This window comes from Sardina pilchardus, chromosome 4, assembly GCF_963854185.1.
Source record: "Sardina pilchardus chromosome 4, fSarPil1.1, whole genome shotgun sequence".
Taxonomy (NCBI): domain Eukaryota; kingdom Metazoa; phylum Chordata; class Actinopteri; order Clupeiformes; family Clupeidae; genus Sardina; species Sardina pilchardus.
The window spans coordinates 40,217,149-40,234,648 of NC_084997.1; the positions used below are offsets into that span (position 1 = coordinate 40,217,149).

General features: G+C 49.3%; 1 protein-coding gene across 1 annotated transcript in view; it reads right to left on the reverse strand.

Moving 5' to 3' along the window:
- pdxka (pyridoxal (pyridoxine, vitamin B6) kinase a) overlaps window positions 1–17,500 on the reverse strand; it is a 56,092-nt gene that overhangs the window by 17,698 nt on the left and 20,894 nt on the right. The window contains exons 4-7 of the mRNA XM_062535477.1: window positions 5,183–5,266; window positions 4,879–4,913; window positions 4,174–4,259; window positions 3,893–3,938 (exon numbers count right to left, since the gene is read on the reverse strand). Of these exons, the coding sequence (XP_062391461.1) occupies window positions 3,893–3,938; window positions 4,174–4,259; window positions 4,879–4,913; window positions 5,183–5,266 (251 nt within the window). The remainder of the gene's footprint in view (window positions 1–3,892; window positions 3,939–4,173; window positions 4,260–4,878; window positions 4,914–5,182; window positions 5,267–17,500) is intronic.

A 17,500-nucleotide genomic window follows, 5' to 3' on the forward strand; every position in this document is an offset into this window, starting at 1 on the left:
ACACACACACACACATTATACACACACACACACACACACACACACACACACACACACATTATACACACACACACACACACACACACATTATACACACACACACACACACTTAATACACATCTATCTATTAATGCAAGGAACGTCTGTCTGTGTGTCACTCTGTCTGTCTGTTCCACGTATAACTCTCAAACCACTCATCCGACTGACCGAAGATTTGACACGTCTTGCTAATGACATGCGTGAGGGCAGTGCAAAGTTTGGTAGTTTCTGGACAAAAAATGACAAAGATATTGTTAAATTAAACAAAATATAACTCTACCGCAATCCCACAATTCTACCACTCTCCGCACTAGCCACTCCCCTTCTCATCTCACTTACTCCAGCATAGAAACAAAAAAGCCCATTTCGCTGACAAACTCAGGTGTTGCCATTCATGGAAATGACGATGTCTCACGTAAACAACGGACCGTTTCAATATTGATCATGTTGGATAAACATGCTGAGTCCGACACACATGCACCTATGTTGGTAAGCAGGCTGTTAAAGTGCACCATGCCTTAGTTATGCTGCTTTAGCATTGCGCTGTCATGGACTTCTTATGTGGCATGCCGTACAACTCCTCTTCTCCCCTCTCCCTCTGTCTCTCTCAACTCTCCCTCTTTCCTTCTCTCCCTGTCCTGTCCTCTATAGTGTAGCTTGGGGGGGAGGGTCCCGCGTACTGTCTGTTGCGCGTGCGGGCATTTGTTCATTTACTGCGCATGCGGGCTTTTGTCCATTTGCGCCGTTTCGGTCATGGGCCTTCCCCGGGTGGGCTTGCGCATCATGTCTGGGCTGCGCGCCTGGGTGGTGTGGCTGGGTGCTCTGGGCCGGTCGGGGTCCGTTCGCGGGTGGCGTTGCTCGTCCGTGGGGGGCCTCCCGTCGCCGTCTGTAGATGGGGGGGGGGGTGGGGTTCGTGTCGGCTCCATTCGCCAGTGGCTCTGCGTGGGCGTATATTGGCGGTCTGGCTGGGGCATGCGGTCTGATCAGATGTGCACGGCTGTGCATTTAGTGGGATGGGGGGGACGGGGGAGGTGGGAATGCTGGGAGTGGATGGCGGAGGGGAGGGCTGTTGCGGCATTGTATTTGGATTGGGCTCGCGGTCCGGGCCTTCTTGGGGTGGTGTTTCTAGAGTGGAAGTCCAATGGTTTTAACGATTTTAATTACATTACACCAATGTCCAATGATTTTAACGTTTTTAATTACACTACATCGCCTCCCTACGCCTCCCGACCCTGTCAACAGGATGACAGGATGACACGTCCAAAGACATGAAGCATTCTGGACTTTTGCTCTGGGGGCGCTGCTTCCGGGGGGCCTAGGCGGCGGGGCGGATCAGATTGTGTGTCCTGGTCGGGCCGTGGTGTGTGTTCGCGTGGTGTTGTGGTTGGGGTGGGGCTGGCGCGGGCCCCGTTCTCTCTGCTCGCGGATGGTGGTGGGGGGTGTCTGCGGATGGGTGGCGCCGCCTGTGGGCGGACTCTGGCTGGCCATGCTCGGCCATGCTGCTCCGACGCGCGGTTCAGAGGTGGTGTGTGGGTTCGCCTGGGGGGGGGGCATTGGGGGGGGCATTGTGGGTGGGTGGATGTTGCGTGCGTGGTGGGTGGGTGGATGTTTGCATGCGTGGTGGACGATGTGCGGGATGCCTCTTCGGGTTTAACTGGGTAACCTATTCCTACGCACCTGTCCCCACAAAAGAGGTGTGTAAAAGCGTTTTGTAAACCCTCTATAGTATAACCATTTATATCACCATTGATATACTTATTAATACTTAATATGACTTACAGTAATACTAACACACTCTATTTCTCTTCCCTTTCCCCTATACCTCACCTGTGAGGTAAACCATTACCAGCCATCAACCATCTCTGTGCCTGTCCCTCATCACACCTGAAGTCACATCCCTCTGACTGCCCTACCATCGCCATTGCCTTCGCCATCCCTATGACTGCCCTAACATCGCCTGCTGGGGTTCCCTGCCCGAATCTTTGGCCCTCGGATCCCAGCGACCCATCACCTTCCGAAATAACTAATGGATTACTAATGGACAATTTATTCCCTACACTGGACTATTTGAACTTTCATTGTCATTGTAACTTTCAAACTACAAATGACTGTACTGTAACTGACCCAAGGCAGATGGGTTGGGCCCTTGAGTCGTGGGTCTGTCTGAGGTTTCTTCCTATATGTATCTCCAATTCTAGGGAGTTTTTCCTTGCCCCTGTCACTCATGGGCTCTCTTTGAATGTCTAACACTCTGTAAAGCGCCTTGAGACATGTGTAATGTATTGGCGCTCTATAAGCGACATTAAATTGAAATTGAAATTAAAGTCACTTATCTCCCTCAACAATGGATTTCTCTTCTCTGATTGGCTGATGGGGTGGCCATTAACTTCGTATAACCTGCTACCTTTGAAGTAGTTCGCGTATCACACTTGAATATTAATTCGCCAAACTCGTTGCGAAGTTTAATTGAACTGTCACGTTGCATCCAAGCTGAAATACAGACGTGCAGAACCATAGTAACATTGTAGCATATGACGGAGGTGGATTGTAGCGAGTTGGATGCCATGTAGGCTATAAAAGTAGCGATCTTTCAAAGTTAAAGTTGATCAGAATCCTGGGATATGCCCGCTTGACAACGGGAGAGATAGAACTAACGACTGGCTTTTGGCCGTAGCAACCAGCCATTTAGAACTAACGACTGGCTTTTGGCCATAGCAACCATCCATTTAGAACTAGTAACGGCAGTTTTGTCCTACAAGTAGAAAGTTGATATGTGGCGGAAAGTAGTCCCACAGTCAAGACAGTTTCAGCGATGTTTACGGACGCAACGGTGGAATAAAACTATGTGCTAAATATACAGGTTATGAATACAAACGGGAGATAAGCGGGATAACGGCCTTCGAGGTCGACCGGTTCGATGGAAATAATGGCACGGCGGAGGTAACTCCGTCTCCGTGCTTCGCACGTCGCCGGAGTTCTAGACCTCCACCTAGCCATTATTTCCATCGAACCGGTCACCTCGTCGGCCGTTATCCCTTACGTAACGTTGCATAGGCTACTCATCAACATCCCGGTTGCCTAGCAGGTTCTGTTGCCTGATCAGGTTGTTGATCTTGCAATGCCGACACACACGTCAGTAGCATTCTGTTAAAATTTGCATTTAAAACAGCCGTTCTTGACTCTATCTGGACATCGGCTATGGCCATAACATTCATTCAAACATCACTTCCGAGTTCATAGCACTGGTATTGCCATGGTCAGCTTTTAGGCCACGGTTAGCTTTAGGCTATCATTTCCCAACAACAGCAAAAACGCACGGGTATGTAATGTGTCTATTATTGCCATTAGCTGCAACTCAAACCCTTTCCCCTTCACTTTTTTTACTTTGCAAAGACAGTAAAAAGCTCTACTAACTGCACGGGCCTGATTCTACATCATCACCAATCTAATATGATATGATACCTGCATCAACGTCATTTAGCAACAAGTTTCTTGGAAAACATTGTTTGAACGGGCACTGCACTAGTTACATTATGAGGACCAGCATCATGGAGCAGAGCCATCACCTACAACACACACACACACACACACACACACACACACACACACACACACACACATTATACACACACACACACACACACACACACACACACACACACACACACATTATACACACACACACACACACACACACACACACACACACACACACACACACATTATACACACACACACACACACACATTATACACACACACACAATACACATTACGAGGACCAGTAAACACAAACAGAAACACACACACACAAACAGAAATGCACACACACACACACACACACACACACTAACCTCTAAAGCATCCTGCTCAGAAGTGATTTTCCTGCCCGTCAGCAACCTGAAACACACACAAATGTATGAACATACAAAAAATGTCCACACACATCCATATTGAATAGAATGCCTATTGGAATATTGTTACTCACTCTGCACTCACTCACTCACTCACTCACACATTGTAAATATTGTCACTTACTCACTCACTCACTCACTCACTCACACATTGTAAATATTGTCACTTACTCTGCACTCACTCACTCACTCACTCACACATTGTAAATATTGTCACTTACTCTGCTTCAAACTGGTTGGGTGTCAGGATATCGGCGATGGGAACCACCTTCTCCTTATACACAGGCAACAATACCTCTGGCACATACTGCAACACACACACACACACACACACACACACACACACACACACACACACACACACACACACACACACACACACACACACACACACACACACACACACACACACACTAAAGTAAGGAATATACACACACTACAGTACAACACCTCCATAACATAGTGGAACACACACACACACACTACAGTAAGGAACATACTAGGGATGCTAACGATTAGTCGACTATCGATTAATTGTCGATAAGAATCTATTAGACTAAATTAAATTAATTATCGATTAATTATCGTTTTCAACAGGACGTACTTGTCTGCCCGTAACTGCCTGCAAGTTCAGCCATGACTGTATTTAGATGTATATCTGTATATACGAGTATATATCTGTATATACAGTATATATATATATATATATATATATATATGTTTATGTTTATTTGTTAGGATAAGCCCCTTGAGATGATTCATCTCATTTTCGAGGGGGTCCTTAAACATACAAAACACAATACAGAGAAACAAATCACACATACACTCACACACACAAAAGCTCTCCTATACCTGGCCACACTCAAATCCCCAAGTTCCCAAAGATATATATGTTTGTGTGTGTCATAACTAGTGTTCACTCTTACCATTGAGCCATGGTCTCCCATCACTGGATCACACACTGCAAGACAATCAGACACACACTATGATGGGTGTTTCTTGAGTGTGTTGATTTTGTGTGTGTGTGTGTGTGTGTGTGTGTGTGTGTGTGTGTGTGTGTGTGTGTGTGTGTATGTGTGTGTGAGTGTGAGTGTGAGTGTGAGTGAGTGTGAGTGTGAGTGTGAGTGTGAGTGTGTGTGAGTGTGAGTGTGAGTGTGAGTGTGAGTGTGAGTGTGAGTGTGTATGTGTGAGTGTGAGTGTGAGTGTGTGTGTAAGTGTGCTCTCACTCACCATACACCAGTTTGGGGTTTATGGTCCTCAGTTCCTGGATCATATCCACAACCCTCTGCAGGAAGGACTCGTCTCTGCAGTAACCTGTACCAATGCAACAAGTTAGTCTGGAGCCCTGTTTTACCGCGTCCATTACGGACACTATCTTCATGATTAGCACTGGCAATCCAGTTATGTTGGGCAGAGGGTCGATATATGGTATGTTTAGTGGACATTGCTGTACAAGTAAAGACGCACCTCCATTCAGACACATAGGGTCATTCCACGCCAAATCAACCAGAGCCCACGCACTTGCGTCTCAAAAAAATCTGTGTGCCTATGTTACCCAGGAGACACTCTGTAAAATGTTTTTGTGCTAAGATCAATACTTTTCAAGTAACAGCCAGTTTTACAGGGGGAGGGGGGTGTCAAATTTGTTCTGCCTCTTTTTTTTGTCAAAGTTCACAAGCTCATTGCTCAAGAACTAGAATCTGTAGGAGGCTCAAATTTTGCAGGCTGGTGCATAAATAGGAATAGTATGCAGTAAAATCACCATGAGTAGTCTGGATGATCCTGCATGGTCATAGCAGTCCCTCAAAGTTGATAAAAATTGTATTGGAGTTCTTGGCTAGGCTCTGTTTAGGCTTACAGAAGACATATTTTTACTCAACATAGGCTCTTGATTTTTTTTCTCTTATTGAGATCAGTAGAAACACTCTCCGAAAAAGCAATGAAGAGAAAAGAAAATCCATCAGGGACTGAACAGCAGACCTCACAAGTTTGAAAAATAATTTTGGATCTCATATTCAGAGCACCCTAACACCTTGTGGGAATATACAAAGATTTTTTTTATATTTGTTTCGTTAATCTGCATTACCTCTTCTTTGTAAAAACACCAATTTGACTTGTCTTATGCAAATCTTTCTTTTTCATTTTCCACCCTAAACATGGACAAAATGCACCATTGAGATCAATATGTTTTGTCCCCACCCGGCAATTTCAGTGATTCAGTGATTTTAGTGGCACCTAGTGGTTACTCTATACAAAACAAATCTCTCAATAGATCTCTATGGTGCATTTTGCCCTTGTTCAGGGTGGGAAATGAAAAAGAAAGATTTGCATAAGACAAGTCAAATTGGTGTTTTTAAAAAGAAGAGGTAATGCAGATTATAGAAAAAAATATAAAAAAAATCTTTGTATATTCCCACAAGGTGTTAGGGTGCTCTGAATGAGATCCAAAATTATTTTTCAAACTTGTGAGGTCTGCTGTTCAGTCCCTGATGGATTTTCTTTTCTCTTCATTGCTTTTTCGGAGAGTGTTTCTACTGATCTAAATAAGAAAAAAACCCCAAGAGTCTATGTTGAGTAAAAATGTGTCTGCTGAAGGCCTAAACAGAACCCAGCCAAAAACTCCAATAAAATTTTGATCAACTTTGAGGGACTGCTATGACCATGCAGGATCATCCAGACTACTCATGGTGATTTTACTGCATACTATTCCTATTTATGCACCAGCCTGCAAAATTTGAGCCTCCTACAGATTCTAGTTCTTGAGCAATGAGCTTGTGAACTTTGACAAAAAAAAGAGGCAGAACAAATTTGACACCCCCCTCCCCCTGTAAAACTGGCTGTTACTTGAAAAGTATTGATCTTAGCACAAAAACATTTTACAGAGTGTCTCCTGGGTAACATAGGCACACATGGTATTTTTTTCAGATTTTTTTGAGACGCAAGTGCGTGGGCTCTGGTTGATTTGGCGTGGAATGACCCCATAGTGATGGTCACTGTCAATAGACAATCGATCATAATCTCCAAAAGTCAGACATTCTCCTTCAGAATCAGAATATGTGAACGTCTCTTCAACATTTAGTGAATTTCTGCTTCAATTTGTGCAAAACTCTCCTCTACAGCAGTGAAGCTCTATGGGCCCTGTGTCCTCTACTCTACAGCAGTGAAGCTCTATGGGTCCTGTGTCCTCTACAGCAGTGAAGCTCTATGGGCCCTGTGTCCTCTACAGCAGTGAAGCTCTATGGGCCCTGTGTCCTCTACAGCAGTGAAGCTCTATGGGTCCTGTGTCCTCTACTCTACAGCAGTGAAGCTCTATGGGTCCTGTGTCCTCTACTCTACAGCAGTGAAGCTCTATGGGTCCTGTGTCCTCTACTCTACAGCAGTGAAGCTCTATGGGTCCTGTGTCCTCTACTCTACAGCAGTGAAGCTCTATGGGTCCTGTGTCCTCTACAGCAGTGAAGCTCTATGGGTCCTGTGTCCTCTACTCTACAGCAGTGAAGCTCTATGGGTCCTGTGTCCTCTACAGCAGTGAAGCTCTATGGGTCCTGTGTCCTCTACAGCAGTGAAGCTCTATGGGTCCTGTGTCCTCTACTCTACAGCAGTGAAGCTCTATGGGCCCTGTGTCCTCTACTCTACAGCAGTGAAGCTCTATGGGCCCTGTGTCCTCTACTCTACAGCAGTGAAGCTCTATGGGTCCTGTGTCCTCTACAGCAGTGAAGCTCTATGGGTCCTGTGTCCTCTACTCTACAGCAGTGAAGCTCTATGGGCCCTGTGTACTCTACAGCAGTGAAGCTCTATGGGTCCTGTGTCCTCTACAGCAGTGAAGCTCTATGGGCCCTGTGTCCTCTACAGCAGTGAAGCTCTATGGGTCCTGTGTCCTCTACTCTACAGCAGTGAAGCTCTATGGGTCCTGTGTCCTCTACTCTACAGCAGTGAAGCTCTATGGGTCCTGTGTCCTCTACTCTACAGCAGTGAAGCTCTATGGGTCCTGTGTCCTCTACTCTACAGCAGTGAAGCTCTATGGGCCCTGTGTCCTCTACAGCAGTGAAGCTCTATGGGTCCTGTGTCCTCTACAGCAGTGAAGCTCTATGGGTCCTGTGTCCTCTACTCTACAGCAGTGAAGCTCTATGGGTCCTGTGTCCTCTACTCTACAGCAGTGAAGCTCTATGGGTCCTGTGTCCTCTACAGCAGTGAAGCTCTATGGGTCCTGTGTCCTCTACTCTACAGCAGTGAAGCTCTATGGGTCCTGTGTCCTCTACTCTACAGCAGTGAAGCTCTATGGGTCCTGTGTCCTCTACTCTACAGCAGTGAAGCTCTATGGGCCCTGTGTCCTCTACTCTACAGCAGTGAAGCTCTATGGGTCCTGTGTCCTCTACTCTACAGCAGTGAAGCTCTATGGGTCCTGTGTCCTCTACTCTACAGCAGTGAAGCTCTATGGGTCCTGTGTCCTCTACAGCAGTGAAGCTCTATGGGTCCTGTGTCCTCTACAGCAGTGAAGCTCTATGGGTCCTGTGTCCTCTACTCTACAGCAGTGAAGCTCTATGGGTCCTGTGTCCTCTACAGCAGTGAAGCTCTATGGGTCCTGTGTCCTCTACAGCAGTGAAGCTCTATGGGTCCTGTGTCCTCTACAGCAGTGAAGCTCTATGGGTCCTGTGTCCTCTACAGCAGTGAAGCTCTATAGGCCCTGTGTACTCTACTCTACAGCAGTGAAGCTCTATGGGCCCTGTGTCCTCTACTCTACAGCAGTGAAGCTCTATGGGTCCTGTGTCCTCTACTCTACAGCAGTGAAGCTCTATGGGCCCTGTGTCCTCTACTCTACAGCAGTGAAGCTCTATGGGTCCTGTGTCCTCTACAGCAGTGAAGCTCTATGGGTCCTGTGTCCTCTACTCTACAGCAGTGAAGCTCTATGGGTCCTGTGTCCTCTACTCTACAGCAGTGAAGCTCTATGGGTCCTGTGTCCTCTACTCTACAGCAGTGAAGCTCTATGGGCCCTGTGTCCTCTACTCTACAGCAGTGAAGCTCTATGGGTCCTGTGTCCTCTACAGCAGTGAAGCTCTATGGGCCCTGTGTCCTCTACTCTACAGCAGTGAAGCTCTATGGGTCCTGTGTCCTCTACAGCAGTGAAGCTCTATGGGTCCTGTGTACTCTACTCTACAGCAGTGAAGCTCTATGGGCCCTGTGTCCTCTACTCTACAGCAGTGAAGCTCTATGGGTCCTGTGTCCTCTACAGCAGTGAAGCTCTATGGGTCCTGTGTACTCTACTCTACAGCAGTGAAGCTCTATGGGCCCTGTGTCCTCTACTCTACAGCAGTGAAGCTCTATGGGCCCTGTGTCCTCTACTCTACAGCAGTGAAGCTCTATGGGTCCTGTGTCCTCTACAGCAGTGAAGCTCTATGGGCCCTGTGTCCTCTACTCTACAGCAGTGAAGCTCTATGGGCCCTGTGTCCTCTACTCTACAGCAGTGAAGCTCTATGGGTCCTGTGTCCTCTACTCTACAGCAGTGAAGCTCTATGGGTCCTGTGTCCTCTACTCTACAGCAGTGAAGCTCTATGGGTCCTGTGTCCTCTACTCTACAGCAGTGAAGCTCTATGGGTCCTGTGTCCTCTACTCTACAGCAGTGAAGCTCTATGGGTCCTGTGTCCTCTACAGCAGTGAAGCTCTATGGGTCCTGTGTCCTCTACTCTACAGCAGTGAAGCTCTAAGGGCCCTGTGTCCTCTACTCTACAGCAGTGAAGCTCTATGGGTCCTGTGTCCTCTACAGCAGTGAAGCTCTATGGGTCCTGTGTCCTCTACTCTACAGCAGTGAAGCTCTATGGGTCCTGTGTCCTCTACTCTACAGCAGTGAAGCTCTATGGGCCCTGTGTCCTCTACAGCAGTGAAGCTCTATGGGTCCTGTGTCCTCTACAGCAGTGAAGCTCTATGGGTCCTGTGTCCTCTACTCTACAGCAGTGAAGCTCTATGGGCCCTGTGTCCTCTACTCTACAGCAGTGAAGCTCTATGGGTCCTGTGTCCTCTACTCTACAGCAGTGAAGCTCTATGGGTCCTGTGTCCTCTACTCTACAGCAGTGAAGCTCTATGGGCCCTGTGTCCTCTACTCTACAGCAGTGAAGCTCTATGGGTCCTGTGTCCTCTACTCTACAGCAGTGAAGCTCTATGGGTCCTGTGTCCTCTACTCTACAGCAGTGAAGCTCTATGGGCCCTGTGTCCTCTACAGCAGTGAAGCTCTATGGGTCCTGTGTCCTCTACTCTACAGCAGTGAAGCTCTATGGGCCCTGTGTCCTCTACTCTACAGCAGTGAAGCTCTATGGGTCCTGTGTCCTCTACTCTACAGCAGTGAAGCTCTATGGGTCCTGTGTCCTCTACTCTACAGCAGTGAAGCTCTATGGGTCCTGTGTCCTCTACAGCAGTGAAGCTCTATGGGCCCTGTGTCCTCTACTCTACAGCAGTGAAGCTCTATGGGTCCTGTGTCCTCTACTCTACAGCAGTGAAGCTCTATGGGCCCTGTGTCCTCTACTCTACAGCAGTGAAGCTCTATGGGTCCTCTACTCTACAGCAGTGAAGCTCTATGGGTCCTGTGTCTACTCTACAGCAGTGAAGCTCTATGGGTCCTGTGTCCTCTACTCTACAGCAGTGAAGCTCTATGGGCCCTGTGTACTCTACAGCAGTGAAGCTCTATGGGTCCTGTGTACTCTACAGCAGTGAAGCTCTATGGGTCCTGTGTCCTCTACTCTACAGCAGTGAAGCTCTATGGGCCCTGTGTCCTCTACAGCAGTGAAGCTCTATGGGTCCTGTGTCCTCTACTCTACAGCAGTGAAGCTCTATGGGTCCTGTGTCCTCTACAGCAGTGAAGCTCTATGGGTCCTGTGTCCTCTACTCTACAGCAGTGAAGCTCTATGGGCCCTGTGTCCTCTACAGCAGTGAAGCTCTATGGGCCCTGTGTCCTCTATTCTACAGCAGTGAAGCTCTATGGGTCCTGTGTCCTCTACTCTACAGCAGTGAAGCTCTATGGGCCCTGTGTCCTCTACAGCAGTGAAGCTCTATGGGCCCTGTGTCCTCTATTCTACAGCAGTGAAGCTCTATGGGTCCTGTGTCCTCTACTCTACAGCAGTGAAGCTCTATGGGTCCTGTGTCCTCTACTCTACAGCAGTGAAGCTCTATGGGTCCTGTGTCCTCTACAGCAGTGAAGCTCTATGGGTCCTGTGTCCTCTACTCTACAGCAGTGAAGCTCTATGGGTCCTGTGTCCTCTACTCTACAGCAGTGAAGCTCTATGGGTCCTGTGTCCTCTACTCTACAGCAGTGAAGCTCTATGGGTCCTGTGTCCTCTACAGCAGTGAAGCTCTATGGGTCCTGTGTCCTCTACAGCAGTGAAGCTCTATGGGTCCTGTGTCCTCTACAGCAGTGAAGCTCTATGGGTCCTGTGTCCTCTACAGCAGTGAAGCTCTATGGGTCCTGTGTCCTCTACTCTACAGCAGTGAAGCTCTATGGGTCCTGTGTCCTCTACTCTACAGCAGTGAAGCTCTATGGGTCCTGTGTCCTCTACTCTACAGCAGTGAAGCTCTATGGGTCCTGTGTCCTCTACTCTACAGCAGTGAAGCTCTATGGGTCCTGTGTCCTCTACTCTACAGCAGTGAAGCTCTATGGGTCCTGTGTCCTCTACTCTACAGCAGTGAAGCTCTATGGGCCCTGTGTCCTCTACTCTACAGCAGTGAAGCTCTATGGGCCCTGTGTCCTCTACTCTACAGCAGTGAAGCTCTATGGGTCCTGTGTCCTCTACAGCAGTGAAGCTCTATGGGCCCTGTGTCCTCTACAGCAGTGAAGCTCTATGGGCCCTGTGTCCTCTACAGCAGTGAAGCTCTATGGGTCCTGTGTCCTCTACAGCAGTGAAGCTCTATGGGTCCTGTGTACTCTACAGCAGTGAAGCTCTATGGGTCCTGTGTCCTCTACTCTACAGCAGTGAAGCTCTATGGGTCCTGTGTCCTCTACAGCAGTGAAGCTCTATGGGTCCTGTGTCCTCTACAGCAGTGAAGCTCTATGGGTCCTGTGTCCTCTACTCTACAGCAGTGAAGCTCTATGGGCCCTGTGTCCTCTACTCTACAGCAGTGAACTCTACAGCAGTGAAGCTCTATGGGTCCTGTGTCCTCTACTCTACAGCAGTGAAGCTCTATGGCCTGTGTCCCTCTACTCTACAGCAGTGAAGCTCTATGGGTCCTGTGTCCTCTACAGCAGTGAAGCTCTATGGGCCCTGTGTCCTCTACTCTACAGCAGTGAAGCTCTATGGGTCTGTGTCCTCTACAGCAGTCGAAGCTCTATGGGCCCTGTGTCCTCTACAGCAGTGAAGCTCTATGGGTCCTGTGTCCTCTACTCTACCAGCAGTGAAGCTCTATGGGTCCTGTGTCCTCTACTCTACAGCAGTGAAGCTCTATGGGTCCTGTGTCCTCTACTCTACAGCAGTGAAGCTCTATGGGTCCTGTGTCCTCTACTCTACAGCAGTGAAGCTCTATGGGTCCTGTGTCCTCTACAGCAGTGAAAGCTCTATGGGTCCTGTGTCCTCTACTCTACAGCAGTGAAGCTCTATGGGCCCTGTGTCCTCTACTCTACAGCAGTGAAGCTCTATGGGCCCCTGTGTCCTCTACTCTACAGCAGTGAAGCTCTATGGGTCCTGTGTCCTCTACAGCAGTGAAGCTCTATGGGTCCTGTGTCCTTACTCTACAGCAGTGAAGCTCTATGGGCCCTGTGTACTCTACAGCAGTGAAGCTCTATGGGCCCCTGTGTCCTCTACAGCAGTGAAGCTCTATGGGTCCTGTGTCCCTCTACAGCAGTGAAGCTCTATGGGTCCTGTGTCCTCTACTCTACAGCAGTGAAGCTCTATGGGTCCTGTGTCCTCTACTCTACAGCAGTGAAGCTCTATGGGTCCTGTGTCCTCTACTCTACAGCAGTGAAGCTCTATGGTCCCTGTGTCCTCTACAGCAGTGAAGCCTATGGGTCCTGTGTCCTCTACAGCAGTGAAGCTCTATGGGTCCTGTGTCCTCTACTCTACAGCAGTGAAGCTCTATGGGTCCTGTGTCCTCTACTCTACAGCAGTGAAGCTCTATGGGTCCTGTGTCCTCTACAGCAGTGAAGCTCTATGGGTCCTGTGTCCTCTACTCTACAGCAGTGAAGCTCTATGGGGTCCTGTGTCCTCTACAGCAGTGAAGCTCTATGGGTCCTGTGTCCTCTACTCTACAGCAGTGAAGCTCTATGGGTCCTGTGTCCTCTACTCTACAGCAGTGAAGCTCTATGGGTCCTGTGTCTCTCTACAGCAGTGAAGCTCTATGGGTCCTGTGTCCTCTACTCTACAGCAGTGAAGCTCTATGGGCCCTGTGTCCTCTACTCTACAGCAGTGAAGCTCTATGGGTCCTGTGTCCTCTACAGCAGTGAAGCTCTATGGGTCCTGTGTCCTCTACAGCAGTGAAGCTCTATGGGTCCTGTGTCCTCTACTCTACAGCAGTGAAGCTCTATGGGTCCTGTGTCCTCTACTCTACAGCAGTGAAGCTCTATGGGTCCTGTGTCCTCTACTCTACAGCAGTGAAGCTCTATGGGTCCTGTGTCTCTACTCTACAGCAAGTGAAGCTCTATGGGTCCTGTGTCCTCTACTCTACAGCAGTGAAGCTCTATGGGCCCTGTGTCTCTACTCTACAGCAGTGAAGCTCTATGGGTCCTGTGTCCTCTACAGCAGTGAAGCTCTATGGGTCCTGTGTCCTCTACTCTACAGCAGTGAAGCTCTATGGGTCCTGTGTCCTCTACTCTACAGCAGTGAAGCTCTATGGGTCCTGTGTCCTCTACTCTACAGCAGTGAAGCTCTATGGGCCCTGTGTCCTCTACTCTACAGCAGTGAAGCTCTATGGTCCTAGGTCCTCTACAGCAGTGAAGCTCTATGGGTCCTGTGTCCTCTACAGCAGTGAAGCTCTATGGGTCCTGTGTCCTCTACAGCAGTGAAGCTCTATGGGTCCTGTGTCCTCTACTCTACAGCAGTGAAGCTCTATGGGTCCTGTGTCCTCTACTCTACAGCAGTGAAGCTCTATGGGTCCTGTGTCCTCTACTCTACAGCAGTGAAGCTCTATGGGTCCTGTGTCCTCTACTCTACAGCAGTGAAGCTCTATGGGTCCTGTGTCCTCTACTCTACAGCAGTGAAGCTCTATGGGTCCTGTGTCTCTCTCTACAGCAGTGAAGCTCTATGGGTCCTGTGTCCTCTACTCTACAGCAGTGAAGCTCTATGGGTCCTGTGTCCTCTACTCTACAGCAGTGAAGCTCTATGGGTCCTGTGTCCTCTACTCTACAGCAGTGAAGCTCTATGGGCCCTGTGTCCTCTACTCTACAGCAGTGAAGCTCTATTGGGTCCTGTGTCCTCTACAGCAGTGAAGCTCTATGGGTCCCTGTGTCCTCTACAGCAGTGAAGCTCTATGGGTCCTGTGTCCTCTACTCTACAGCAGTGAAGCTCTATGGGTCCTGTGTCCTCTACTCTACAGCAGTGAAGCTCTATGGGTCCTGTGTCCTCTACTACAGCAGTGAAGCTCTATGGGCCCTGTGTCTCTACTCTACAGCAGTGAAGCTCTATGGGTCCTGTGTCCTCTACTCTACAGCAGTGAAGCTCTATGGGTCCTGTGTCTCCTCTACAGCAGTGAAGCTCTATGGGTCCTGTGTCCTCTACTCTACAGCAGTGAAGCTCTATGGGTCCTGTGTCCTCTACAGCAGTGAAGCTCTATGGGTCCTGTGTCCTCTACTCTACAGCAGTGAAGCTCTATGGGCCCTGTGTCCTCTACAGCAGTGAAGCTCTATGGGTCCTGTGTCCTCTACAGCAGTGAAGCTCTATGGGTCCTGTGTCCTCTCTCTACAGCAGTGAAGCTCTATGGGTCCTGTGTCCTCTACTCTACAGCAGTGAAGCTCTATGGGCCCTGTGTCCTCTACTCTACAGCAGTGAAGCTCTATGGGTCCTGTGTCCTCTACTCTACAGCAGTGAAGCTCTATGGGTCCTGTGTCCTCTACAGCAGTGAAGCTCTATGGGTCCTGTGTCCTCTATCTACAGCAGTGAAGCTCTATGGGTCCTGTGTCCTCTACTCTACAGCAGTGAAGCTCTATGGGTCCTGTGTCCTCTCTACAGCAGTGAAGCTCTATGGGTCCTGTGTCCTCTACTCTACAGCAGTGAAGCTCTATGGGTCCTGTGTCCTCTACTCTACAGCAGTGAAGCTCTATGGGTCCTGTGTCCTCTACTCTACAGCAGTGAAGCTCTATGGGTCCTGTGTCCTCTACTCTACAGCAGTGAAGCTCTATGGGTCCTGTGTCCTCTACTCTACAGCAGTGAAGCTCTATGGGTCCTGTGTCCTCTACTCTACAGCAGTGAAGCTCTATGGGTCCTGTGTCCTCTACAGCAGTGAAGCTCTATGGGTCCTGTGTCCTCTACTCTACAGCAGTGAAGCTCTATGGGCCCTGTGTCCTCTACTCTACAGCAGTGAAGCTCTATGGGTCCTGTGTCCTCTACCTACAGCAGTGAAGCTCTATGGGTCCTGTGTCCTCTACTCTACAGCAGTGAAGCTCTATGGGTCCTGTGTCCTACTACAGCAGTGAAGCTCTATGGGTCCTGTGTCCTCTACAGCAGTGAAGCTCTATGGGTCCTGTGTCCTCTACTCTACAGCAGTGAAGCTCTATGGGCCCTGTGTCCTCTACTCTACAGCAGTGAAGCTCTATGGGCCCTGTGTCCTCTACTCTACAGCAGTGAAGCTCTATGGGTCCTGTGTCCTCTACAGCAGTGAAGCTCTATGGGCCCTGTGTCCTCTACTCTACAGCAGTGAAGCTCTATGGGTCCTGTGTCCTCTACTCTACAGCAGTGAAGCTCTATGGGTCCTGTGTCCTCTACTCTACAGCAGTGAAGCTCTATGGGTCCTGTGTCCTCTACTCTACAGCAGTGAAGCTCTATGGGTCCTGTGTCCTCTACAGCAGTGAAGCTCTATGGGTCCTGTGTCCTCTACAGCAGTGAAGCTCTATGGGCCCTGTGTCCTCTACTCTACAGCAGTGAAGCTCTAAGGGCCCTGTGTCCTCTACTCTACAGCAGTGAAGCTCTATGGGTCCTGTGTCCTCTACTCTACAGCAGTGAAGCTCTATGGGTCCTGTGTCCTCTACAGCAGTGAGCTCTATGGGCCTGTGTCCTCTACAGCAGTGAAGCTCTATGGGTCCTGTGTCCTCTACTCTACAGCAGTGAAGCTCTATGGGTCCTGTGTCCTCTACAGCAGTGAAGCTCTATGGGTCCTGTGTCCTCTACAGCAGTGAAGCTCTATGGGTCCCTGTGTCTCTCTACAGCAGTGAAGCTCTATGGGTCCTGTGTCTCTCTACAGCAGTGAAGCTCTATGGGTCCTGTGTCCTCTACTCTACAGCAGTGAAGCTCTATGGGTCCTGTGTCCTCTACTCTACAGCAGTGAAGCTCTATGGGTCCTGTGTCCTCTACTCTACAGCAGTGAAGCTCTATGGGTCCTGTGTCCTCTACTCTACAGCAGTGAAGCTCTATGGGTCCTGTGTCTCTCTACAGCAGTGAAGCTCTAATGGGTCCTGTGTCTCTCTACAGCAGTGAAGCTCTATGGGTCCTGTGTCCTCTACTCTACAGCAGTGAAGCTCTATGGGTCCTGTGTCCTCTACTCTACAGCAGTGAAGCTCTATGGGTCCTGTGTCCTCTACTCTACAGCAGTGAAGCTCTATGGGTCCTGTGTCCTCTACAGCAGTGAAGCTCTATGGGTCCTGTGTCCTCTACTCTACAGCAGTGAAGCTCTATGGGTCCTGTGTCCTCTACAGCAGTGAAGCTCTATGGGTCCTGTGTCCTCTACTCTACAGCAGTGAAGCTCTATGGGTCCTGTGTCCTCTACAGCAGTGAAGCTCTATGGGTCCTGTGTCCTCTACTCTACAGCAGTGAAGCTCTATGGGTCCTGTGTCCTCTACTCTACAGCAGTGAAGCTCTATGGGCCCTGTGTCCTCTACTCTACAGCAGTGAAGCTCTATGGGTCCTGTGTCCTCTACTCTACAGCAGTGAAGCTCTAAGGGCCCTGTGTCCTCTACTCTACAGCAGTGAAGCTCTATGGGTCCTGTGTCCTCTACTCTACAGCAGTGAAGCTCTATGGTCCTGTGTCCTCTACTCTACAGCAGTGAAGCTCTATGGGTCCTGTGTCCTCTACAGCAGTGAAGCTCTATGGGCCCTGTGTCCTCTACTCTACAGCAGTGAAGCTCTATGGGTCCTGTGTCCTCTACAGCAGTGAAGCTCTATGGGTCCTGTGTCCTCTACTCTACAGCAGTGAAGCTCTATGGGTCCCCTGTGTCCTCTACTCTACAGCAGTGAAGCTCTATGGGGTCCTGTGTCCTCTACTCTACAGCAGTGGAAGGCTCTATGGGTCCTGTGTCCTCTACTCTACAGCAGTGAAGCTCTATGGGTCCCTGTGTCCTCTACTCTACAGCAGTGAAGCTCTATGGGCCCTGTGTCCTCTACAGCAGTGAAGCTCTATGGGCCCTGTGTCCTCTACTCTACAGCAGTGAAG